Consider the following 25,100-nt stretch of genomic DNA (forward strand, 5'->3'; position numbering starts at 1 on the left):
TGAAGCTCAGCAGGCTTTGAACTGCACTAAAGCCTGTGAAAACGGAATCAATCCTGCAGTCAGATGACTCAGGAATGAAGAGTCAAGTCCCCCACTGCGGTGTGACACATCTCTGATATCTTCATTGCTTTTATCTGCATGGAGGGAGCAGATTTCCTCGGCTGTCAAGCGAGATTGCAGCAAAGGGGCGGGTGATTATCCCCTTCCCGGAGACATGCCGAGGTTAATCCCCTGATCCACCCCAGCACATCGGGGCACAGGGGAAGCTGCTGGCGGAGAGTTCGGTCCTGCGCTGTCAGTGGGCGCTGTGGAGCATCCCCAGCTCTGCCTGGCACCTACGTGCAGCCCGCGGGGCTACCGGGGGGCTTTGGAACTGTTTTCCAGTGGGAGAGTGACCTGGGAAGAGTCAGGAGCAGCACGGGGGCTGCCTGAGAGGGCAGTGGGGCTCTGCGGGACATCCCAGCTGGTGGTGGGGCAGAGAGCAGAGCAGTGAGGGACTGCTGCATTAGTAACATGTGACACTAAAACACTTGCTCTCCCCCAGAACAACTCCTGCTACCACTTCAGGGCAGCCCCAAGTTAGGCAATGGCTGAGAAGCCAGTCAGGGCACCACATCCTGGCACGAATCCTGACTGGCACCGGACCACTCCTATTGTTCTGTGAACTGAAAGGAGGAAAAGGCACATCTGGCCTCAGTCCCAGCCCCCTGGCAAAGGTGCTCCGGCAGCCTCAGCTCTGCACCCACCCACGATGTGCAGTCACATTTACAGGCATCATCCCCCTCAGTGTCCTCACCAAACGTGCAGCTCTGCAGCTCTGAACAGCCTGTGCTGTCCAGATCTCACACAGGAGCTGAGGAAACAGCTGAACATGTCTGTAAAATAATTTAGCAGCTTCTGTTCCCAGCTCCTTCCTGCACACAGGGAAGGAACAGCAGGATGGGACAATTTGGTCCCACCCATGTGGGTGGCATTGTTGCCTTGGGGGGGAATGGGCTCCCTGTTGGCACTGCCTGACTCTCAGGGCAGCCAGAGCTGCTGGGCTTCACCACCAGGATGAGGTGCAGATCCATGGATGCTTTTCCCAGGCCTCAGGCTTGGAAGTTTTGCCTTGGAAGGAGTGGTGCTGCCTTTGAACCCTTCTCTGTGGCACTGTGGGGTCTGTGCTGTCCCGTGCTGGGCACCACGACACTGCCCTGTCCAGGCAGGTGGCACATACCAGAGTGGCTGTGTCACATCTTGGGTCAAAATGGGTGAAGTCTCCCTTTAGTCGAAGCCATATTTTCCTCCTGTCCTAAAAATGAGATTTTATCAGGTTTAAGCATGTAATGAGTAACATACAAGTCAGAACACAGCTAATTACAAAGGACACTTGTGCTAATAGCGGCTTTGGAGCCCATATGAGGATCTAATACCCGCCAAAGAAAAGGCAAAGCAAGCCATTAGCTGGAAATGCCTGGCTCTCCCTCAGCCAAACACTATGAAATCATTATGTTTAATTATGGGATATCACGCTGGAATACTATCTTACTAATTATTTATAATGATTTCTGAATGCACATTATAATCTCCTGGACAGGGCACTGACAGTCTCTGCAGTCACCTGATTTAATGTATCAACATCCTCAGTGGTTTTTTTTCTTTCTCCCTTTTTCTAAGCAAACCTTTTCTGACACTTTGCAACAATTCTCTTCCACTGAATTCTTGACACAGATTCTCAGTGTAACTTTGGAGTTTATCCTCTCTCTGAGCATTAAGGGTGACACTGCCAGCCAGGGTTAACACTGCTGCCCATTAAAGTATATAAAGCAAAACATGTTCCATTCACAATTATACACAAAATGGGCAGATATTACAGAGAGCCAGAAATGGACATTTTTTGCACAGACATACAAATAATTAGACAAAGTACCACAATAACAATTACTTCAGTATTCCACATATTACCAAGGCACCATCCCATTTCCTTTACCAGTTTTTATACAAACATTTCCATTGAGATTTTACTGCGTGATCACCTTACCCCTAAGGCTGCCACACCATAGACGTCTCTTCATGTTTTCCTGACAGCCTGGACTCAGCACGGGCGTTCCCAGTGACTTAAGAGTCCCTTTTCCCCTTTTATCAAAAAAGATGTAAATGTTCCTTACCTGCTGCCTTAGGCAGCTCTTGCCCACCCTGCAGTGACCGGCGGGGAGTGGAGTTCCCTCCGAGAAGATCCGTCTGTTCCTCAGTTGATCCTGCAGCCGGATGGAGAGTCTCCTGTCCGGCTTTGCCAAAATGATTTGTGGAGAAAAGACCCTCTATCTGATAAGGTTATAGAGAGGTACGTTTATTCAAGGGTGCAGGGGGGATGGCTCCTCCAAAACCACACTCCTGGTTGAGTTAACAACTTGTTTATATGCTAGTTATACATATTCATTATTTCTTCATGCATAAACATTATTTTCTAGAAAAGGCAGGGTTATTATAATGAGTTCTATGATTCTATGAACTGATTTCCATCTTCTCCGCCCCATGCACCTCCTTCTTTCCTCCTGGGAATTGGGGACGAGGGGATCTTTGGGGATGAAGTTTGGAATCTCCCTCATGTGAACTTTCACCTTTGGCTCAAAACTGCTCCAAACCGGATCTGTTGGCAACTGTAACTGGTCTAATTGGCGAATTCCTCTAATTATCCTCGGGTTTTGACATATTTTCTGATTTATCTTTGTTTCATATGGTGTCCAGTCTATTTTAGTTTAGAAATCCCTAAGGTCCCTTAGTATAGAAGCTTCAAGGACAGGTCCTACAGATCTGTACCTTATGATTTTTGCCATATGCTAAGCTACTTTATATAAAGTGATTTTTATAATAACTATTAAGCAAATTCTATGATAGATGTGTCAATTAATATCATTATCAATCAATAAGGATAAGTTTCTCCAATCACAGGGACTTCATACCCTGGTGTAGGGACCCCACATCCCAGGATAGGAACCTCCAGCCCGGGACAGGGACCCCCCAGCCCAGCATAGGGACCCCCCAGCCCAGCATAGGGACCTCCAGCCCGGGATCGGGACCCTCAACCCGGGATAGGGACCCCCAGCCCGGCATGGGGACCCCACACCACAGGATCGGGACCCACCAGCCCAGCATAGGGACCCCCAGCCTGGGACAGGGACTCTCCAGCCAAGGATAGGGATCCCCGGTCCGAGATAGGGACCCTCAGCCTGGGATCGGGACCCCACACCCCGAGATCGGGACCCCCCAGCCCGGCATGGGGACCCTCAGCCCGGGATAGGGACGCCACACCATGGGGTATGGACCCCCAGCCCGGCGTAGGAACCCCATACCCCGGAACAGGACCCCCAGCCCAGCCCGCTGTCCGCCCCTCTCTGCCCGTCCCGCGGAGGGTCCGGCGGCGCTCGCGCCGTTCGGTTCCCCGGCAGCGGTTCCGGCCGCGCTGCAGCCGCCGCCGCTCCGGCCTCTCGCCGCTCTCCCTCTCTCAGAGGGAGCCCCGCGGGCTGGCACAGCCCTGTTTTGTTCGCGCTCTGTGGTGGTCGCCGCGTGGTGAGGGTCCCACAGCTCCGGCCCCTCCGGCAGCGCCGACCCCCGGCCCTTCTCCCTGGGACCCGCGGGGCCTGGGCTTGGGGGGACCTCGGAGGTCCCGCGAAGCCCCCTGCGCCGGGGTGGGGGCTTCTTGCCCTGTGAGGGGTGGTCGCTAGGCCAGGGAGGGGTTTCCATTCCCAGGAAGGGGTTTCTATTCCCAGGAAGGGGTTCCGTGCCCCGAGGGGCTCCTGGTCCCCTCAGGCCGCGCGTCCCCCGCAGGATCCCCCGCGCCATTTGCGGGTGCCCGATAAGCGCTCGGGGCGCGGGGAAGGAGCGATTTATGTGTGTGTCTGTCGTCTGAAAAGGGCAGGGAGGCCTCGGGAGCCGCGTGGGAACCGCGTCCTGCGGCTGTGGGGGGTTTGAGGCTCAGGGGCGTGCGGGGAGCCCCCCGGCCCCATGGGCAGCGCTCCTGGAGCCCTCAGGCCCGGGGTGAGCTCCTCATCGCTCCCACCAGCCCTCTCGGAGCCCTCGGCCCCTGGGTGGGCTCCACATCGCTGGATCTGGATAGGCTTGAGAGATGGGCTGATTCCAATGGGATGACGTTCAGAAATGCCAAGTGCCGGGTCCTGCCCTTTGGCCTCAACAACCCCCTGCAGCGCTCCAGGCTGGGCACAGAGTGGCTGGAGAGCAGCCAGGCAGAGGGAACTGGGTGGACTGAGGGTCAGGAAGCTCAACAGGAGCCACCAGTGTGCCCAGGTGGCCAAGAAGGCCAATGGGATCCTGGCCTGGATCAAAAATAGCGTGGCCAGCAGGCCCAGGGCAGTGACCCTTCCCCTGGACTCTGCCTTGGTGAGGCCACACCTTGAGTGTTGTGTTCAGTTCTGGGCCCCTCAGTTCAGGAAAGAGATTGAGGTGCTGGAGCAAGTCCAGAGAAGAGCAACGAGGCTGGAGAAGGGACTGAAGCACAAGTGCTGTGGGGAGAGGCTGAGGGAGCTGGGGGTGTTTAGCCTGGAGAAGAGGAGGCTCAGAGGTGACCTCAGCACTGTCTGGAACTCCCTGAAGGGAAGTTCTGGCCAGGTGGGGGTTGGTCTCCTCTCCCAGGCACTCAGCAATAGGACAAAGGGACATGGGCTTAAGCTCTGCCAGGGGAAATTTAAGTTAGATATCAGGTAGAAATTCTTTCCAGAGAGAGTAATCAGGCATTGGAAAGGCCTGCCCAGAGAGGGGGTGAATTCCCCATCCCTGGAGGTTTTTAAAGTGAGATTGGACATGGCACTGAGTGCCATGATGTGGTAAAGGGACTGGAGTTGGACCAAGGGTTGGACTTGATGATCTCAGAGGTCTTTTCCACCCCAATCGATTCTATGATTCTATGATTCAGGGTGGCCCAGTGTGCTGGTGATCCTCAAGTGTTCCCACCCCTCAGATCAGCTCTCCTGGAGGTGGTGGGGGCACTGGTGCTGTGAGCAGGACTTGAGCTCTGCAGTTGTTTGCCATCTTGCATTCAGCTGAGTCAATTCTTTGTCCTTTGCAGGTCTTTGAACCCCAACTGAGTCATCATCAACTTGGTTCAAGATGCCACCGCCCGTCGGAGGCCCCGTGGGATACACTCCTCCTGAAGGAGGATGGGGATGGGCCGTGGTCGTCGGAGCCTTCATCTCCATTGGGTTTTCCTATGCCTTCCCCAAGTCCATCACTGTGTTCTTCAAAGAGATTGAGGTCATCTTCAATGCATCCAGCAGCAAGGTCTCCTGGATCTCCTCCATCATGCTGGCTGTTATGTATGCAGCAGGTGAGTGGGCTGGAGGCACCAGGATGTATGTTCCTGTGTCACAGCAGAGGATGCTGCTCTGCTGCTGAGGCTGGTGATGCCCACCTGGTTGTGAAACAACCAAAACTTTGCTAGAAGTTGGAATTCTCTACTTATGTGAGACCCCAGCTCATGGTGGGTAGGTGGCTGCAGGCAGAGCAGAGCCCACAGCATGATGCAAGTGTGGCTTCACCCTCTCCCAAACCCCTTTCTGTGGGGGTAACTGGTGCCTAAGCAGCTCCTGTTTTAGCCCACAGAAGGCAACTTGCTCAGGATTTTCTGTGCTTTAACCAATTCCTACTCTTCTAGTGGTAGGTTTAGATTAGCTATTGGGAAGAAGTTCTTCCCTGTGCACAAGTTGCCCAGAGCAGCCGGGGCTGCCCCATTCCTAGAGGAGTTCAAGGCCTGGTTGGACAGGGCTTGGAGCAACCTGGGATAGTGGAACAACTTGATCTTTAAGGTCCCTTCCAACCCAGACCATTCTGTGATTCTCTTATCTCCAGCTGCCTCTGAACCTCCTGGGCTTTCCCTTTACCCCAATTCCCTCGCTGGGTGAAGCCATCACTGTGTGAAAGCTGGAAGCTTCTGGGCAGCAAAGCTGCAGTGTCCTTGTGTGTTTGTGTGCTCTCTCCTGCAAAGATAATTCACATTGGGTGCATTCCCTCTGCCCCCAGGTCCCATCAGCAGCATCCTGGTGAACAAGTACGGCAGCCGGCCCATCATGATCGCGGGCGGGTGTCTCTCGGGCTGTGGACTCATCGTAGCCTCCTTCTGCAACACGGTGGAGGAGCTCTACTTCTGTGTTGGGGTCATCGGGGGTAAGTGGTGGCTCTGCCCCAGCAGGTCTGTGACAGGAGTGATTTAAACCCAGGGATGGTAGGGAATATCTATGAACTTGGGTAAATTCTGACCCCTGTTGCTGCCTGGGTGCCTCCTCCCCAGCCTGCAGCGGGGGCTGACTGCTGCTTGTGCAGTTGGGAAGGTGGTGGTCAGGCATTGAACAGACTGCCCAGGGCAGTGGTGGAATCTCCATCCCTGGATGCATTTAAGAAACATGTAGATGGGGCACTGGGGATATAGCTGAGTGGTGGACCTGGCAGTGCTGGGTTAATGGTTGGACTCAATGGTTCTAAAGTCTCTTCCAGCCTTAATGATTCCATGATTCTAAGTTGGAAACCGAGCTGTGAAACCCCCACAACTGAAACTGTGCTTGTCCCACAAGCCCTTCTGTGGCTCAGTGTCTGAGTCCTGAACCCCTCATTTCTCTTGCAGGCCTTGGACTCGCCTTCAACTTGAACCCAGCCTTAACCATGATCGGCAAGTACTTCTTCAAGAGGCGTCCGCTGGCCAATGGGCTGGCGATGGCAGGAAGCCCTGTCTTCCTCTCCACCCTGGCACCCCTGAACCAGATGTTCTTTGGCATATTTGGCTGGCGTGGCAGCTTCCTCATCCTTGGTGGCCTCTTGCTGAACTGCTGCGTGGCTGGATCCCTGATGCGGCCCATAGGCCCGAAGCCAGATCAGGTGAAGAAAGAGGCCAATAAGGAGGTGCAGCAGGAGGTTGGGCTGATTCCAATGGGATGACGTTCAACAAGGCCAAGTACCGGGTCCTGCATTTTGGCCACAACAACATCCTGCAGTGCTCCAGGCTGGGCACAGAGTGGCTGGAGAGCAGCCAGGGGGAAAGGGACCTGGGGGTTTGGATTGACAGGAGACTGAACATGAGCCAGCAATGTGCCCAGGTGGCCAAGAAGGCCAATGGGATCCTGGCCTGGATCAAGAATAGTGTGGCCAGCAGGATGAGGGAAGTGACCCTTCCCCTGTACTCTGTGTTGGTGAGGCCACACCTTGAGTGTTGTGTTCAATTCTGGGCCCCTCAGTTCAGGAAAGAGATTGAGGGGCTGGAGCGGGTCCAGAGAAGAGCAACAAGGCTGGTGAAGGGACTGAAGCACAAGTGCTGTGGGGAGAGGCTGAGGGAGCTGGGGGTGTTTAGCCTGGAGAAGAGGAGGCTCAGGGGAGATCTTATCACTCTAGAACTGCCTGAAAGGATGTTGTAGCCAGGTGGGGGTTGGTCTCTTCTCCCAGGCACTCAGCAACAGGACAAAGGGGCATGGGCTTAAGCTCTGCCAGAGGAGGTTTAGGTTGGATATCGGGAAGAAGTTCTTTACAGAGAGAGTGCTCAGGCATTGGAATGTCCTGCCTAGGGGGGTGGGGGATTCTCCGACCCCGGAGGTTTTTAAGGTGAGACTGGATGTGGCACTGAGTTCCATGATCTAGCAATCAAAGTGGGGTTGGATTAAGGGTTGAACTTGATGATCTCAGAGGTCTCTTTCAAACCAACTGATTCTATGATTCTGTGATTCTATGGTAAGGCAGGGAAAAAGGATGATGGTGACACCAGCACAGACCTCATCGATGGGAAGGCCAAGAAAGAGAAGAGCTCGTTCTTTCAGACAATCAACAAGTTCTTGGACCTGTCTCTGTTCACACACAGGGGCTTCCTGCTCTATCTCTCAGGCAATATGATCATGTTCTTTGGACTGTTTGCTCCCTTGGTCTTCCTCAGCAATTATGCAAAGAGCAAGAAGGTCCCTAATGAGTCTGCAGCCTTCCTGCTCTCCATCCTGGCCTTTGTGGACATGGTGGCCAGACCTTCTATGGGACTGGTGGCAAACACCAAGTGGATCAGACCTCATGTCCAGTATTTCTTTGCCATCTCTGTGATTTACAATGGGGTTTGCCACCTCTTGGCCCCCATGTCCACCACCTATGCTGGCTTCTGCATTTATGCTGTAGTATTTGGCTTTGCCTTTGGCTGGCTCTGCTCCATCCTGTTTGAGACCCTGATGGACCTGGTGGGAGCACAGCGGTTCTCCAGCGCTGTTGGCCTGGTGACCATCGTGGAGTGCTGCCCTGTGCTTCTGGGACCCCCTATGCTAGGTAGGCTGTGCTGTGCCTGGGGGACTCGCTTGAGGACGTGGGTTAGTGGTGAACACTTGTGGTGATGCTGGGTTGATGATCTTAGAGGTCTGTTCCAGCCTTAATGGTTCCATGACTCTGGCGGTCCTGCCTGGCCCTGCTGAGTAGAGGGCAGCCCTTGGCACTGGGGCAGGGATGAGGAGGCCACCCCAGCATGTGAGGATGGCTGAGGAAGAGGGGTCTGAGCCCCTGGCATGGGGTGGGGGAACAGGCAATGAAGGAATGCGGGAAAGGTCCTTGCCTGAAGGTGACAGTGATGGGTTTGGGCTGCTCTTGGAAACACACTCAGGGAGCTGCTCTAGGCTGTGGGCTTCTCACTAAGCTGACCCCTCTCTGTCCCTCAGGGAAGCTCCATGACATGTATGGTGACTACAAGTACACATACTGGACGTCTGGTGTCGTCCTTATCATCGCCGGGATCTACCTCTTCATCGGGATGGGCATCAACTACCGCCTGGTGGCAAAGGAGCAGAAGGCGGAGAAGGCGAAGAAGGAAGGGAAGGAGGAGGAGACCAACGTTGACGAGGCTGAGAAGCAGAAAGAGGCAAAAACCGATGTGGGCCCCTCTCCTCAGAAGAGCTCTGAGGATGCAGTCAAAGAGGAGGAGACCCACGTGTGAGGGACTGTAACATGACAGTAACATGATTGTACTAATATGTGCCTTACAGTCCCCATATTTAGTTGAATCTGGATGAGCCTTAGCTCTAAACTGTGCTTTAGCTCTGTATTCTGCTTGGGGTTGGGGGGGTGGGAGGTGTATGCCTGTGTTTTGAGGTTTTAGCTACTGTAGTTCCTTAAAATCCCTGTTTTTGTAGCTGTTCTCTTATGGGATATTCAGGTTCAAGAAGGATGGCTGTGGCTCTTGCTGAGCAGCATTCCCCGATGTGGGGCCATGGCAGCCCTGGTGTGCCTGAGCCTTCCTTGGGCAGGACCAGGGTCTCCCCTGCCTCCCCACTCTGCCCTGATGGTGCCTCTTTTCAGCCCAGTTCTGGGTGATGTGAACTGGGGGGCCCAGGTTGGGGTGCTGGCACTGATCCTGCTGCAGGGCTGTGCTGCCCTGTCCCTGCCTGGGGTTCCTGCCACAGCATCCCACCCAGAGGAGTGTTTTGGGTGCCTGACCCCGGGCAGAGCGGTGGGGCATGTGGAGATGGTACATCCCTGAGACTTTCTGCTTTTGCTCTTTTACCTGTTAGAGAAACCTCTTTTACTTGCTTCTGTTCAACTGAGATCTTCAGGTGGTGGGTGCCGAACCTCTCACATCTAGGACACGTAAGGGGGAGGAAAGAATTTGTATGTATTTATTTTTTATTTTTTAGTGTGGGAAAATATCTCAATGTACATGGAGCAGGTTAATGGCTCTCAAGTTCTAGTACATGTTGATCAGAATTCATGTTAAGAGGCTGAGTTTTTTCAAATAAACTTGTTTGTTTTCCTCTACAATTTACCCATCAAATGTTGAACTTCTTTCTTAGAGTCACACTTTTGTATGCCAGATGATGTAGATGGAGGGTCAGTTTTGGGGAGAGGTAATGGGGATGTTGCAGGGCCTGGGTCTTCACTTGCTGCTCCTGCTCTCTGCAGAAGCTGAACCCATCCTGAGAGGGTGAGATGCTCCTTTCCCATGTCCTGAGCTGCAGGAGGAGGCTTTGTTTGGGGTTTGGGATGGCTGCAGCAGAGTGTCCTCATGCACTGGTTTTAGAAGGCTGTGAAAAGCCTTGAGAACTCTCTTGATTTTGAAGGGGTGGACACACACCTGAAAGCCTGTTTGAGTGAAGGACAGATGCTTGTGCTGTCTCTCTCCAAACTGAGCAGGGCCATGACTGTGAGGGTTGAATGCCAAATGCCCATCTGTGCCCACCCCGTGCCCTTCACCCATCCTGCACTCTGGAGAGAGAAGGAGGTGCTCACTGGGACAGGTACTGCTCTCTTCTCTCTGGTGAACAGTGACAAGACCCGAGGGAATGGCTGGAGCTGTGCCAGGCGAGGTTTAGGTTGCATATTAGAAAAAGGTTCTTCCCCCAGAGTGTGGCTGAGCACTGGAAGAGGCTCCCCAGGGCAGTGGGCAAGGCCCCTAACGCTGCCAGAGCTCCAGGGGCATTTGGACAACACTTTCAGGGACATGGAATTTTGGGATTGTCCTGTGCAGAGCCAGGAGCTGCATTCAATGGCACTTGAGGGTCCCTCCCAGCTCAGGATATTCTCTGATTCTATGATTTACCCCCCTGTAAATCAGCAGAGCCTCCTGGGGCTGCAGAGTGTCGCCTGCTCATTCCTCTTGCCTGTCAGCTCCTCAAGAGCGGCTTTTATTGCCGTGCTGTCCCACGATGTTTTGCTGTGGCTTGATATGAATTTAATTCTTACTATTAATCATGAGAAGGGGCTGTGACGGTGGCTTGTAGAGCCACGACCAGAATTTACAGACAGAGCAGGCGGTCACTGGTGCAATTAGGGCTGGGGCAGAGCATCGGTGCCCTGCGCTGGGGGAGCATTTACAGGCAGGAGCTGCGCAGCCATTGCGGAGTCGGATCCAGCTCCATGAGCTCCCTCTCGTGGCAACCACCCCTGCACGGCCCCACTGCCCAGCGGCACCCCCAGCCCGTGTGCCCGCTGTGCCCCACAGCCCACGGGCATCCCAGAGGGGCTGCATGCTGCTCCCTGACAGTTCCCACAGCTGGAATGTGCCTGCTGGGGCCGATTCCCACAGCGGGAGAGTGAGGTGGGAGCACAGTGCTGGTGAATTTAGGGGTGCAGAGGGAGCCAGGACAGGATCCTCCAGGGGCTGTGCTGAGTTACCCCAGGTTCCTGCACCTGAGACTCTGGGCATGAAAGCTGGGAGTAACTGCATTGGGAAAAGACTAAAGCTGAGTAAATCAAACCAGTATGATCCTGACCATGATTAACAAAGTATTAATTAATTATGTACCCACAGAAAGAAAGATCACTAATTAGCTCCTATGGAAAATTAGGGGGGGAAAGACAGAAAATGAAACATGTTTATAATTTAATTAGAGGCCACATGTTGTGCATGAGAATGAGCCTGTTTTTGTGAATTTAATTGTTTGCAATTTCAGATCAGCATCTCGTTTCCATCTCCTCCCTGTCAGACTGGAAGCTGCATCCCTCCTCCAGTGGTCCTGGCCTCCCTGCATCCCTCCTGCAGCGGTGTTGGTCTCCTTCCATTCCTCCTCCAGCAGTGCTTGGCTCCCTGCGTCCCTCCTCCAGCAGTGCTGGGCTCCCTGCATCCCTCTTCCAGCAGTGCTGGGCTCCCATCTCCCCACCACCCCATCGCCAGTGGCTGGTGTGGGGTGTCCAAGCCCAGTGGAGCTGAGCAGTGTCCCAACAGCTCCTCGGCTGAGAGCCTGAGCTGCTGCCACGTGCTGGTGCAGGTCCCGAGCCCTCTGTGACCTCTGCAGAGCTCCCCTTCCTTTGATGTCCATGTCAGGAGCACCCACGACCCTTAAACAATGCCAGGGTGAAGCTCAGCAGACTTTGAACTGCACTAAAGCCTGTGAAAACGGAATCAATCCTGCAGTCAGCTGACTCAGGAATGAAGAGTCAAGTCCCCCACTGCGGTGTGACACATCTCTGATATCTTCATTGCTTTTATCTGCATGGAGGGAGCAGATTTCCTCGGCTGTCAAGCGAGACTGCAGCAAAGGGACGGGTGATTATCCCCTTCCCGGAGACATGCCGAGGTTAATCCCCTGATCCACCCCAGCACATCGGGGCACAGGGGAAGCTGCTGGCGGAGAGTTCGGTCCTGCGCTGTCAGTGGGCGCTGTGGAGCATCCCCAGCTCTGCCTGGCACCTACGTGCAGCCCGCGGGGCTACCGGGGGGCTTTGGAACTGTTTTCCAGTGGGAGAGTGACCTGGGAAGAGTCAGGAGCAGCACGGGGGCTGCCTGAGAGGGCAGTGGGGCTCTGCGGGACATCCCAGCTGGTGGTGGGGCAGAGAGCAGAGCAGTGAGGGACTGCTGCATTAGTAACATGTGACACTAAAACACTTGCTCTCCCCCAGAACAACTCCTGCTACCACTTCAGGGCAGCCCCAAGTTAGGCAATGGCTGAGAAGCCAGTCAGGGCACCACATCCTGGCACGAATCCTGACTGGCACCGGACCACTCCTATTGTTCTGTGAACTGAAAGGAGGAAAAGGCACATCTGGCCTCAGTCCCAGCCCCCTGGCAAAGGTGCTCCGGCAGCCTCAGCTCTGCACCCACCCACGATGTGCAGTCACATTTACAGGCATCATCCCCCTCAGTGTCCTCACCAAACGTGCAGCTCTGCAGCTCTGAACAGCCTGTGCTGTCCAGATCTCACACAGGAGCTGAGGAAACAGCTGAACATGTCTGTAAAATAATTTAGCAGCTTCTGTTCCCAGCTCCTTCCTGCACACAGGGAAGGAACAGCAGGATGGGACGATTTGGTCCCACCCATGTGGGTGGCATTGTTGCCTTGGGGGGGAATGGGCTCCCTGTTGGCACTGCCTGACTCTCAGGGCAGTCAGAGCTGCTGGGCTTCACCACCAGGATGAGGTGCAGATCCATGGATGCTTTTCCCAGGCCTCAGGCTTGGAAGTTTTGCCTTGGAAGGAGTGGTGCTGCCTTTGAACCCTTCTCTGTGGCACTGTGGGGTCTGTGCTGTCCCGTGCTGGGCACCACGACACTGCCCTGTCCAGGCAGGTGGCACATACCAGAGTGGCTGTGTCACATCTTGGGTCAAAATGGGTGAAGTCTCCCTTTAGTCGAAGCCATATTTTCCTCCTGTCCTAAAAATGAGATTTTACCAGGTTTAAGCATGTAATGAGTAACATACAAGTCAGAACACAGCTAATTACAAAGGACACTTGTGCTAATAGTGGCTTTGGAGCCCATATGAGGATCTAATACCCGCCAAAGAAAAGGCAAAGCAAGCCATTAGCTGGAAATGCCTGGCTCTCCCTCAGCCAAACACTATGAAATCATTATGTTTAATTATGGGATATCGCCCTGGACTACCAGCTTACTAATTATTTATAATGATTTCTGAATGCACATTATAATCTCCTGGACAGGGCACTGATAGTCTCTGCAGGCGCCTGCTTTTCCCAGAAGTTAAGGCTGCCTTGGTCTATGACCCAGCAGATCAGAGATCCCTGTTGTGCCAGGACAGGACATGGCATGAGTGCCAGGAATGGCTCTGGGACATGAGGGTTCTGGATGTGCACCCACAGCTTCCCAAAGGGTGTGGTGTGGTCTGCCCCATCCCCAGGGCCAGGGGATGGGTGGGACAGGGTAAGTGGGATGGGGCAATCCTGTCCCCTCTGGCCATGTGTGCTGGGGCTGAGGAGCTGTTGGTTCTTGAGCAGTGTGTGTGAGAGCATCAGCAGGTCTGGGAGAGCCCCCCAATGCACCCCAGCCAGCATCCTTTGGCACCCCTGCCACTGCCATGGGGCCGGTATGGAGCCTGTTGTGGCCACATCACCCCTCCTTGGCACACACCTGCTGCCCTCATTGCTGTGGCCATGTGGACTCTTAAAATTTGTCACCAGAACATCTCCCACCCACCACCCCACACCCCAAGACCCCAGTGAGCACTAATCATCCAGAGGGTGCCCAGGCAGTGGTGGGGACTGTTTTCCCCAGCAGGGAGGGCTCTGGGCTGGTGGGCAGGGGGGCATTTCCACGGTGCTGTAGGTCAGGGGGGTAACAGGGACACACGACCCCCCTGGAATCGCTCCTTGATGCCATGGCCACTTTGATGACAAAGTGAGCATCCATGTATTGGCATAGAGGGGATGTCCCATTTGGGGCAGGAACGGTCCTATTCGCAGTGCTGGCTGCTCAGGCGGGGTCGACTGGGGGTCGCTTTCCTTCAGGAAGGGCCAAGGTCAAGGTGAAGGTCAAACCTCTCCGCTCCCCTTCGCTGCCCGGAGCCCTTCCCGGCGGAGCCGCCAGGGGGAGCCCCGAGGCCTTGAACTTTTCCATGGATGGGGCATCCGCAGCTTCCCTGGGAATTCCAGCCTTGCCCCTCTCCACCTGCACAGGGAGGAATTCTTTCTCAATATCCCCCCCAGCCCTGCCCTTCGGCAGTGGGAAGCCACTCCCTGTGTCCTGTCACTCCATCCCTTGTCCCAAGTCCCTCTCCACCTCTTTTCAGGCACTGGAAAGGGCTCTGAGGTGTCCCTGGTGCCTTCTCCAGTTAAACATTTGCTGCTGGACACGGTGGTCATGGAGCCTCTGTCTTGTTTGTTGGTAGAGGTAATGACTTAGTATAGAAAAGAGGAGGCTTGAGGGGAACTCATCACTCTCTACACAGCCCTGGGGAGCAGGTTGTGGTGAGGTGGGGGCTGGTCTCTTCTGCTGTGAGGTCTCTTCTGCTGTGAGGTCTCTTCTGCTTGCAGTGAGAGGAACAGAAGAAATGGCCTTAAACTGACAGGGCAGATTCAAATTTGATATTATAAAAATGTTTGGCACTGCTAGAGAGGTCTGGCAGTGGTGGTGGAGTCACCATCCCTGGAGGTGTTGAAGAGTGATGTGGTTCAGAGTTAGGGTTACAGTGACAGTGCTCAGTTGATGGTTGGACTGGGTCATCTTAAAGGTCTCTTCACACCTCAATGATTGTATGATTGTGTTCTGTGACAGCTTTTCTTTAGCCATGAATTTAAAAAAAAACCAGACCAACCAGAACAACAAAAAGCAGGAGAAATAATTACGAACACTCTCGGGATGTCTCTGTGGAGGTAGAACAAGCAGGAAAAATGCACAGCAGGGTCGAATAAAGAAGTGCTGCTCTCAGTGACTTCAGAGTGACAAGAAAGGGGGAATGAAAGCAAAGGGTGGGAGGGGAATTAAACTTTGCACAGACAGAACTTTGAGCATCTCACTGAAATGACCTGTGGACCCCCAGGGAAACCCATGGGACTCAGCACTGCTGTCCCTCAGCCTTTCCTGGGGAGCCCAGGGCAGGTCCCTGGCCCTGATACTGGTGGGAATTCAAACTTCCCCAAGGCAGGAAATCCATCCACTGCCACGCAAGGACCTGAGCACACAGCCAGCATCACTTGACACCCACACAGTTACCTAATTTACAGGATTTATGACCTCCAGCACTTCCTATGTTTTCTCTACCCTATCCTATTAATCCATAATCCATTATTATAACCCTTAGGAAATGATTTATAGATTGTATCTTCAGTTTCCATCTTGAAAATGGGCCTTGTCAGCAGCACAGCTGACTCTGGAGCCTGCGGCCTGGGAGGCTGGATAGAGATGGTGTGTGCTGGCTGGAGGGGAGGGGACAGAGGGGACAGAGGGGACAGCAGGGACAGCAGGACCACCTGCCCAGCAAGTAAAATGTCCTGTGCTCCTGTGCAGCCCCAAACCACAGATCCCTTTCCTGCCTAAGCCAGCATGGTGGGGAATGGTCTGGGATGGGGAACAGTGGGCAGGAGCTGGTGGCAAAGCAGCAAATTCCAGTGGCCACTGGGCTAGTGGTCTGTATGAAGCAATTTTCTTGTCACTGCCTCACTGCTGGCAGGGTGAGCAGTGACTGTGCCATCAGCTGCTGAGCGTGTTATCTCCAGAATTAATGCACAATCGGCCAAGGGCAGGGATTATTACAGGGAAATTATGCAACTAAGTAGGTTGTTAACAAGTTGATTTAAAATTCATAAATGAGGGGGGGAAAGATAACAGGGCAGAGAACGGCAGGCTCAAATTAATTTAAACTGTTTGATGAGGAATCAGCGATGTAGGGAATGAGATAAAGGAGGAGGATTAAAGGGAGTTCCTATTTAAAATCAATTTGAAAAGGTGCCAGAACCCACTCCATTGAGACTTGGTCATTGTGAGCTCACATCACTCCTTTCATTAGTTCCAAACTCCTTGGCTGTAATTAGTGGGTCCCCGGTGAGGGGCTGGCTGACCCCCCTCCAGGGGCTGCAGAACGGCTCTTCTGCCCCAAATTGCTTTGCTCAGGAGCACGACAAGCTGGATCCTGTGCCCGGGGGAGCAGGAAGGCACAGCCGTGTGTGAAGAGGACCCAGCTGGTGGGTACAAGGACAAGAGGCGTGTGGGGAGGGAGGGAGGGAGGGAGGGAGGGAGGGAGGAGGATGGAGAAGAAAGAGCAGAGACAGACACAGCTCCAGGTGATGCGTTTGTGCTGCGCAGGCACAGCAGCTGCAGGAAACGGAGGAGGGAAGAAAAGGGGCTGCAGTGCTTCAGTTCCCCACTGTCACCACCACACGTGTTCTCATGATGGATTTGCATAAATGAGGCTTGCTGGAAGAGCTTGCTGAGCGTATCCAGTGACTTCTGTCCTGGCTCAGGACGTAAGCAAAGCAGGATGGAGAAAGCTGCCAGCTCTTGTCTTCTGCTTAGTCCGTACTGGCAAAGAAAATTTGTATTTTTAAAAGTAATTTGCTTAATCATCATGGAATCCCAAAATGGTTTGGGTTGAAAGGGGCCTTAAAGCTCATCTTATTCCACTCCCCTGCCATGGGCAGGGACACCTTCCACTAGCCCAAGTTGCTCCAAGCCCTGTCCAACCTGGCCTTGGACACCCCCAGGGATGGGGCAGCCTCAGCTGCTCTGGGCAGCCTGAGCAAATGTTCTACCAGCCTCAAAGAGAAGAATTTCTACTGTAAAACTCTCTTTTTTTGGTTTAAATCAGTTCCCCCTTTGGTTTAAATCTGTTCCCCCTTTTCCTGTCACAATCTGCCTGTGTAAAATGTCAGTCTCCTTCTTATTTATAATCCCCCTTTAGGCACTGGGAGGGGCTCCGAGGTCTCCCCGTAGCCTTCCCTTCTCCAGGCTGAACAGCCCCAGCTCTCTCAGCCTCTCGCACCACGTTCCTGTTCAGCTTTGCCACATCCTCGGGGCACTGCGGGCTGCCCTGTGGGGGCGATGCCCGTGAGCACAGCCCAGCACTCCGACTCCCTGACTCAAATAAAGACCTGCTCCCAAACCGCTTCCAACCAGGAGACACACATAAAACTCAATTACAAATATTCCTGCTTTGTTTTTCCTCTCGGTGACTTGTCAGTTTGGCAAACATTGGTGTTTATAACCATTAATCATCCAGGCTCCGTTTGTGCCGGGCGGCTCCTCACCTCCCGAGCCGGCAGGTCCGCGATACTTTCACTGTGTGTTTAACTTCCCAAATGATTTATCAAACACAACACCCAATTAAATTGCCCTTCTGTATCCATTAGCCACCATATTGATCTTCTTCTTGCTGCCTTCACCGCTAGCTCTGGATCTCAGGTTTGGTTAAATCATAAATATTATTGCAGCTCCCCTTAAAACCCTGCTGAGCGTCACCTGGGTTTGCACTTCTCTATCTGCCCCGAGCTGTGCAGGACATTCCCTTCTCCCTGGGGTGAAACCTCAGCTGCTGGTGACAAACAGGCAAGAGGAGGTGCAGAAATACCAGATATCTCAGCAAAATCCAAATCTCCTCCCTGCAGGGAATAGGTGGAGTGGGAGGCGAAGGCTCCTTGTTGCTCCCAGGACTGGGGACAAGGGACACACTGGGATGTGGTCACAGCTGGGCTTGGGGGTCGTGGGTGTCCAGAGCTGGAACTATGAGGTGTGATCTCAGAACATTCCCAGGCATTCCCAAGCTTCATTATCGCTGCAAAGCATGTAAATAGCTGGCTGGTTTATCTCAGTGCAGGGTTAAATAACACAAAAAAGAGAATTAAGTGACTCGCCTCAGGCAACACAACACACTGAGGGGAGGCTGGAGATTAGAAGCCAGGTGTCCTCAGTCCCTCCCCTCTGCCCTTCCCACAGATAAGGCACTTTCTTTGCGCCCACAAATCTCAGGTTAATTAGCTTTATCTCCATATACCTGCTTTATCTCCTTTCCTGCACCTCAGAGACGGATCTCTTGCCATACCCCTGGGCTGGGTGAGCTCTTTGTAAAGCGCATCCTCATCAGCCCCAGGAGAGGTAATAAATGGATTTATCCTTTGGACTAAGGAATATTCTTCCTAATTCATTGACACATTAAAATGTTTTTCTCTATTCCACGCAGGAACCTTCAGAGCAGGATGAGTTTCCACCAAAGAGGGGAAGTTTGTAATCCTGTGTGATTTCATGGCTACTTGGAAATAACACATTAAGGGGAAAATCCTGTATTGTGTCAAACTGTCTGGGAGCACTGAGTCAATAGCAAAGATAATTAGACACTAACACAGTTATTCCATATTGTCCTCTGAATAGTGTTAAACAAATGCTCTGCTTCCAAACTAAGTGGAAAAATGCTGCTCAGTCTTTCTTTACAGCCACAAAGCCACAAACTGACTTTATGTGCTCCTGTCCTTCCAGCCCAGCTTCTGGAGCCAGGAATGCTGGATGCCCAAGGAATAAGGGATGTCCTGAAGCCCTTCTCCATTACCCCAGCCCTGGTCACACCGTCGGAGCACACGGATGTCCATGGATTTCTGCTGAACTCACAGGAGACACAGCCTGATACTGGGGGCACCTGGGGGCAGGTTGGTGTCTCCTGCCCATCCTGGAGCCAGGAGAGGGTTCACAGCAGAATCCACAACATCCAAATTAATCCCTTTCTTTATTTACTTAACCAAATTGAAGCGGTGCCATCAGACAGTCAGCAGAAAGTGGAATGAAAGTCACAAATAAAAGAGGAAGGTGTAGACTTGGGCAGGGCTCCTGTGGAGGGGCTGGGTGGGTGTTTGGGCTGCAGGGCAGTGGGGGGGCCCGGGGCAGGAGGAGACCCTTTGCCTGGAGCATGGGAGTCTCTGTGAGGCCACGGGGAAGGCTCCCAATCTTCAGGAGTCCCATCCAGAGCCTTCCTGGGGCAGTGTGTGCCTCTGCATGGGCCCCTCCCTGGCCACCCACCCTCCCAGGGAAGGATTAGCCCTGGGCAGTGGAAACTCCTCTGGCAACTCTCCCTCAGCCCTCTCACTCCTCACAGCCTGCCCAGGGGAAAGAAAAATTACCCACACACATCCCTATTATTTCCACTTTAATATTTTTTAATTTAAAATGCCACAGCACATTAATCTAATAAGGGCATTTAAAGTTTCTTCCCTGTCTTGGCCCTGCAGCAGGTTTGGCACATGCTGGGTTGTCCTTCACCCTGTGGAGCATCCAAGGGCACCTTGTCCCCTGTGGGCACGGGGAAAGGAAAGGCTGAGGCTTCTGTGGGGACCACCTGAGCCTTTCTCATCTCCCTCCTTGTGCCCTGGCTGGTGAGCAGAGGTGAGGTGGGGTCTCACCTGCATCCCCTGCCCCTGTGGCTTCTGGACCACCAGTTTGTGCCAGGTTTCCTCTCCAGGCAGGGAGAGGGAGGGCACGGGTGCCTGTCAGCAAACACACACCCCTGCAGCCTGGGAAGGAAGGAAAGGTCAAAAAGCTGCTCTTATGGACGTGGTGTGGCATGATGGGATTTGGGAGCTCATGGAGTGATGGGTTGTGATGGAAGCAGCAAGAATTTCAGACTCCAGAGGATATCTGTGGGCCAAAGTGACACTGGTTTCTGCTCTGGGCTAAAGAGGGAGGTCCCACCACAGTGCTGGCAGCAGGGTGGGCACCCTGAGTTTCACTCTGAATAGCTGTACCCCAATGGGAGGTGAGTGCCCACCCCAGAGGGATGATGTTCCCATCGCCATCCCCAGCACAGCTCCAAGGCTTCAGGTGCCAGGCAGGTGAGAGGGTTGATACACTGGCAAGGGAAATACATGAACACAAACAGCTCAGGCTCTCCCTGGCCCTGGCAGCCCCCCGAGACCCCCAGCTGGGGAGCATCACTCAAGGTCTGGGCATTCCTCTCATCAGGGCATCAGGTCTGACCAGCAGCAACCTGCCCCATGGGCAGCTCTCTTTGTCAGGCTGTGCCCACCTGCACCTGGCAACCCCTGGCACTGGGAACCTGCATGCACTGCCCTGGCTTTGCATTCCCAGCACATCCCTGGCTAACGGAGAACTGCAGCAGCACTATAATTCCATAATCACTTGCAGAGAGACTGGTTCCTGCCTCCTCATTTAAAATGTCACAGCTTGTGTTTGCTCTTTTATGCTTTGTACTTTCAATGAACTTCTTCTTCCCAGGACCCATTAGCTGGTTTAAAACTTTATAACAATCATTAGGGAGTTGTTCATTGCTAATTGTGCAGGCAGGAATATTCCTGCCAAGCTCCACCACCTCCTCCCTCCTCCTCTGCTCGTTACAGCTCCTGCCCTGAAACTGGTCCTGCCTGGCACAGGCAGCAACCCAGTCAGGGCAGGGATGGTCCTTGGTGGATATCAGGGAAAGGTTCTTCCCCCAGAGGTTGGTCAGACCCTGGGACAGGCTCTCCAGGGCAGAGGAACGACCCCAAGGCTGTGAGAGCTCAAGGGTGTTGGACACTCTCAGGCACATGGTGGAATTTTGGGATTGTCCTGTGCAGGGACAGGAGTTGGGACTGGATGACCTTTTTGGGTCCCTTCCAGCTCAGGATATTCCATGATTCCAGGGCACTGCAGCAAAGAGTTGCTCTGCAGAGAGTGGCCTGACCAGCAGAGAAAAGGGAGTTTCCAGAGTTTCTGACTTCTCCCAGGACTTGCCTCTCTGAAGGGCTGAAAAAGAGACATCTCAAAATTGAAAGCTGCTTTTTACAATGAAAAGTATAAACTGAATCCATAATGACTGCAGGGGGATAACATGTTTAATCCTCCCAAGCCAGAGGGAAGATCCCTGCTAATCCACGCTCAGCCCCAGGAGGAGCAGGCAGGGGGGGATGTGGGCCCTTTTGGGGAGCAGCAAAGCTGCAAAGCTCTTCTCTCTCGAGGGGGATGAAGGCAGCTTGGAGAGCCAAGGCTGAGCATCACAGCCCAGGCTGGGGAGGGCAGGGTGGCAGTGCCAGCCTGGGCCACACATGGCTGCAGATGTGCCCCTGGACACTGATCAGGAATTATTTGTGCCACCATGGCCTGGAGTGTATTCGCCTTTTTGCCACCCTCCCGTGTCCTGCTTCCCCCTGGTCTTTTCTCCACAGTTTGTTTGTCCTTGGGAAAGCTCCTTGTACCAAAACTAGCCCTGGTTGCCAGGCAAACCAACCCCCTTCTTTAGCTGGATACTTTGCCACTGGTGCTGCTCATCGAATGCCAAATTAAATGAGTTGTATGAACAGTATTTGATACAGTGACAAGCTGGAGGAACCCTCCAGTGCCCAGAGGATTAATGTCTAATCCTTGTCCTGGACGTGGAGCAGCAGGAGAGCACAACAGTCAATAACACACTCAGCTTTGCTGCTCAACCCCAACCTTCCTCACCACTAATTAGATTGGGAAGTGAAGAAGAGCATGGGGCTGGTGGCACTGCACACTGCCTGGATGGTGCTAATCAGAAAAGGGGAATTACCCATCTTTTAATTGGGTTATGCAATCAGATCTGATGAGAGGAAAGAAATTCTTCCTCCTGAACAGTGATTTGTTGTTTCTTAAGTGAAGGTGTTGTGTCCCAGTCTCTCACTTTGTGCCATTCACTTATTTTCCTGTCTTAAAGCCAAATTATTTCCTTTATGTCCAAAAGCATCTCTGGTGTTCTTCTGTGTGTGTCAATAACAGGCTTTTCTTTCACCAGGGACAGCCAAGATTCCAGAAATCACTGACATTTGAAGGTTTGCACTGATGTGACCATATTCATCCACCAAAAGAAGACACACAAGACACTTCTGATGCAGATACAGGGGGAATTCTGACAGAGCAGTGATTTTTGTGCCCGTTTCCCCTCACACAGCCCACAGCCTTCAAAGAGAATTAATCTTCCCTGCCCATGTGCCTCCTCAGGCCCCCGGGCACCCCTGCTGGGTGTGGGAGGTGGGTGGGCTCACTGGGCGAGGCTGGGATGGCTCCTCAGAGCCAGCTGTCACCAGCACTGCCTCAGCTGGGAGCTCCTCAGAGACACCAGCCTGGGAGTTCCTGCCTCCCCGTGCACACCCATCAATCCAGCTTCTTGTCAAGATGACTGAAGGAGCTGAAGTGATGAAGGTCAGTCCTCGCTGGGATGCTGAGCAGTGCTCTTGCTCCACTGCCCCTCTGTGACTCTCTAACCTTCCCAGCTCCACTTCTGTTCCCATTCCCTGCTACACCCCTGCTGTGTGCCCACCAGGGTCTGCCCATGCCACCAGCCCTGGGGACAGCAGCACCTGGACAAGCTGGAGCATTCACAGCCACATGGATGCTTGCCCAGGTCAGAGCCTGGAGGAGCAGGTCAGGAGATTCCCACCCCTTGGGAGTGGCCCTTTGCAGTGAAGGTGTGGTTTCCCCAAAGCTTATGTACTTTTTTGAGATTAAGCTGTCCCAGACCTGCACACACACATTGAGCATCACTTATTTTTCTCCATCATTATTTTGAGTTTCCCCCACCATTACCATGGGTTTTCCCTGTCATTATTATGGATTTTCCCTATTATTATTATTCCCCTGGGCCCTTCTGGAATGGGCAGTGTAGGATCAGCTCAGTGTCCTTTACAGGCCTTTTGTCTGCTTTACAATGTAAAACAACTGGATATTTTTGTTTGTTGGTATTACCTCAATAATAACTCGTGCTCTACTTGTTTGCCATGATACTGTTCTAAACCAGCATTGCATGATGCTGCCACTGCATGTCACTGTTAAGACAGTGACAGAAAGGGACAGTACGAGGTTTAGCAGGGCTGGGGGGGGGGGGGGGGGGCTCAGTGTCCCCCCAGCAGGAGCTGCCCTGCCCCAGTGCAGCTCCTTTGTCACACTGGGTGATGCTAACCCTGCAGTGGAGGGATGGAGGGCACAGGGACTGGCTGGTGGCTCTGCCTTGGAATTCCTACCCACTGCAGACTTAGCAGATCTACAGGAAAGCAGAGCCCAGAAATCCTCATCCTGAGAGGCACAGCACACACCATTTATGTCCCGCTTGCATCCCTGCAGGGTGAAACCCCGTAATCCTTGTGGAAACCTGCAGGTCCCAGAGCATTTCAGATGTAATTTGGGTCCTTAATGCAGAAGGGAAACGCCTTCCAGGTCCATAAGGCCGGTGGCAGCGGTGCTTCCTGTGGCTGTTCCTGGTAACATCCCCCTGGAGGTTGGGATGGTGGGGGGAAGGGAGCGGTGCCACTCCAAAGGCGTCGCAGCTTCACTGCCTTTAAATATTTATCATTATTTTTCTCGGCTCCTGAATTATGAATCTCTGAGTGTGTGGTTTACTCTGCAGCAGAGGCTCAGCTGCATTTTTTCCTGAATGAACTGGGTGCTGTAAGGATTGCCAGGGATCAATCCTGCCTGGCAGGAGTGCTCCGGGGTGGGCCTGAGCCTGGCAGAGCAATTTGCCCATGACCCTGGGGATGCCCCAGCCTGTTCTTCAGCTCCTGGGGCTCAGCTCAGCCCAGGCACTGCACTCAGACAAGCAGCACCACTCTGTTCACTTGGCACAATGTTCTCTCTGGTGTCCCAGTGTGGGGAAGGGCTCAGAGCAGCTCCCTCCTCTTCCTCCCCGGGTTTGAGCCCAACCAGGAGTGCTCTTGAGCTCAGCCTTGCACTCAGGCTGCTCAGGTTAGTCTAAGGCCTGGTGTTATCAGAAGGGAATGAGGTCACAGAGACAGGACCCAAGGCAAAGAAGGGACTGGGAAATGCCTGATCTAGTCCAGCCTGAGGCTTTGTGTGCAGAGCACAACCCTGCTTAGAAAGTGATTTGCAGTGATGGAGAGACGACCAGGTGGAGGTAAAGAGTAAGGCAGAATAAAGAGCAACTTGGCTGCAAATTGCCCTCTGTGTTTTCACTTTGCCCTGTATCAGCAGGCTGCAGTCCAGCACACAAGCAGCGTCCTGGCTCAGGCAGGCAGGATCCTCCTGGGCTGCTCAGGCTGGCACCAGTTTTAAGGACCAGGCTTAGAAAATGCCCCATCCCTGGAAGTGTCCAAGGCCAGGTTGGACAGAGCCTGGAGCAACCTGGGACAGTGGAAGGTGGCCCTGCCCATGGCAGGGGGGTGGAATGGAATGAGCTTTAAGGTCCATCATTACAGAATTAGGAGAGGAGGAGAGTGCAGAAGGTACTGAAAGAGTCCTTGGCAGGCCCAGGGCTGCTGTGCCCAGGGCAGGCAGCTGCCAATGAGGCAACACACACAAAGAGCTGAGCTGACAGTGAATCACCACTTGCCATTCCCCTCCATACCTCAAGGCTTATCCACAGGCAAATAGGGAATATCCTCTTCTGAATCCAGCTGCCATTAGGAAGGGCTCATCAGCCTCTCTTGGGTGCTGCAGATAAGGAACTGACACATCCTACACACGGTGCTGGTGCCAGGAAAGCAGCTTGTGCCAAGTGCTGACATAGGGATGTGCCAGCGGTGGATGGGGCTGTGGGCACAGCTTGGGCTGGGGAGGCAGCACCAGGACTTGGGGAGGGATGCCCAGCTGCCAGGCACTGGGTGAACCCCAGTGCTGGGGCTTTGCAGGAGGGAAGGACCCAGTGGGGGCTTGTAGGGGAGCTGAAAGGTGGGATGAATTTGATACAAACACCGAGGACCCAGAGTCAATCTGTTTTAATCAGCTAAAACTGTGAAGGCTGAAATCTGTGATTATTTTTGCATATATTACTTTGAAATGCAAATTATAATGCCGGCTTGAATACCTGTTCAGTCTCTCAGGGTTAAAGGACAAAGGGCAGTTAAGAACTTGAAAAAAAACCATTTCCCCACAACACTTTGTACTATCAGGCAACATTTAGCCCTCGTTTCTTCTACCTGGCTGATTTCCATAAATCCAAGAGTGAGAAGCCCTTTGTACTTCGCATCCAAGTGGTGGCTGGTTCTCACTT

General features: G+C 53.3%; 1 protein-coding gene across 1 annotated transcript; it reads left to right on the forward strand.

Annotated features, from left to right (window-relative positions):
- The first annotated feature begins 5,067 nt into the window (after nt 1-5,067).
- On the forward strand, nt 5,068-9,030 carry LOC139683422 (monocarboxylate transporter 1-like). Its single transcript, XM_071578543.1, has 5 exons — nt 5,068-5,323; nt 6,016-6,159; nt 6,614-6,902; nt 7,706-8,280; nt 8,664-9,030. The coding sequence occupies exons 1-5, from the start codon at nt 5,107-5,109 to the stop codon at nt 8,936-8,938; spliced, it is 1,500 nt and encodes a 499-aa protein (XP_071434644.1). The 5' UTR covers nt 5,068-5,106; the 3' UTR covers nt 8,939-9,030.
- Nucleotides 9,031-25,100: the final 16,070 nt, after the last annotated feature.

Source organism: Pithys albifrons, chromosome 28 (genome assembly GCF_047495875.1).
Source record: "Pithys albifrons albifrons isolate INPA30051 chromosome 28, PitAlb_v1, whole genome shotgun sequence".
NCBI classification, from domain to species: Eukaryota; Metazoa; Chordata; class Aves; order Passeriformes; family Thamnophilidae; genus Pithys; species Pithys albifrons.

Excerpts from the sequence above, each read along its gene's own strand:
- LOC139683422 (XM_071578543.1), top strand. The coding sequence starts at position 5,107 with ATGCCACCGCCCGTCGGAGGCCCCGTGGGATACACTCCTCCTGAAGGA. Across the intron at positions 6,160-6,613 it reads CTGTGTTGGGGTCATCGGGG|GCCTTGGACTCGCCTTCAAC; the intron begins GTAAGTGGTGGC and ends TTTCTCTTGCAG. Across the intron at positions 6,903-7,705 it reads AAGGAGGTGCAGCAGGAGGT|TGGTAAGGCAGGGAAAAAGG; the intron begins TGGGCTGATTCC and ends TCTGTGATTCTA.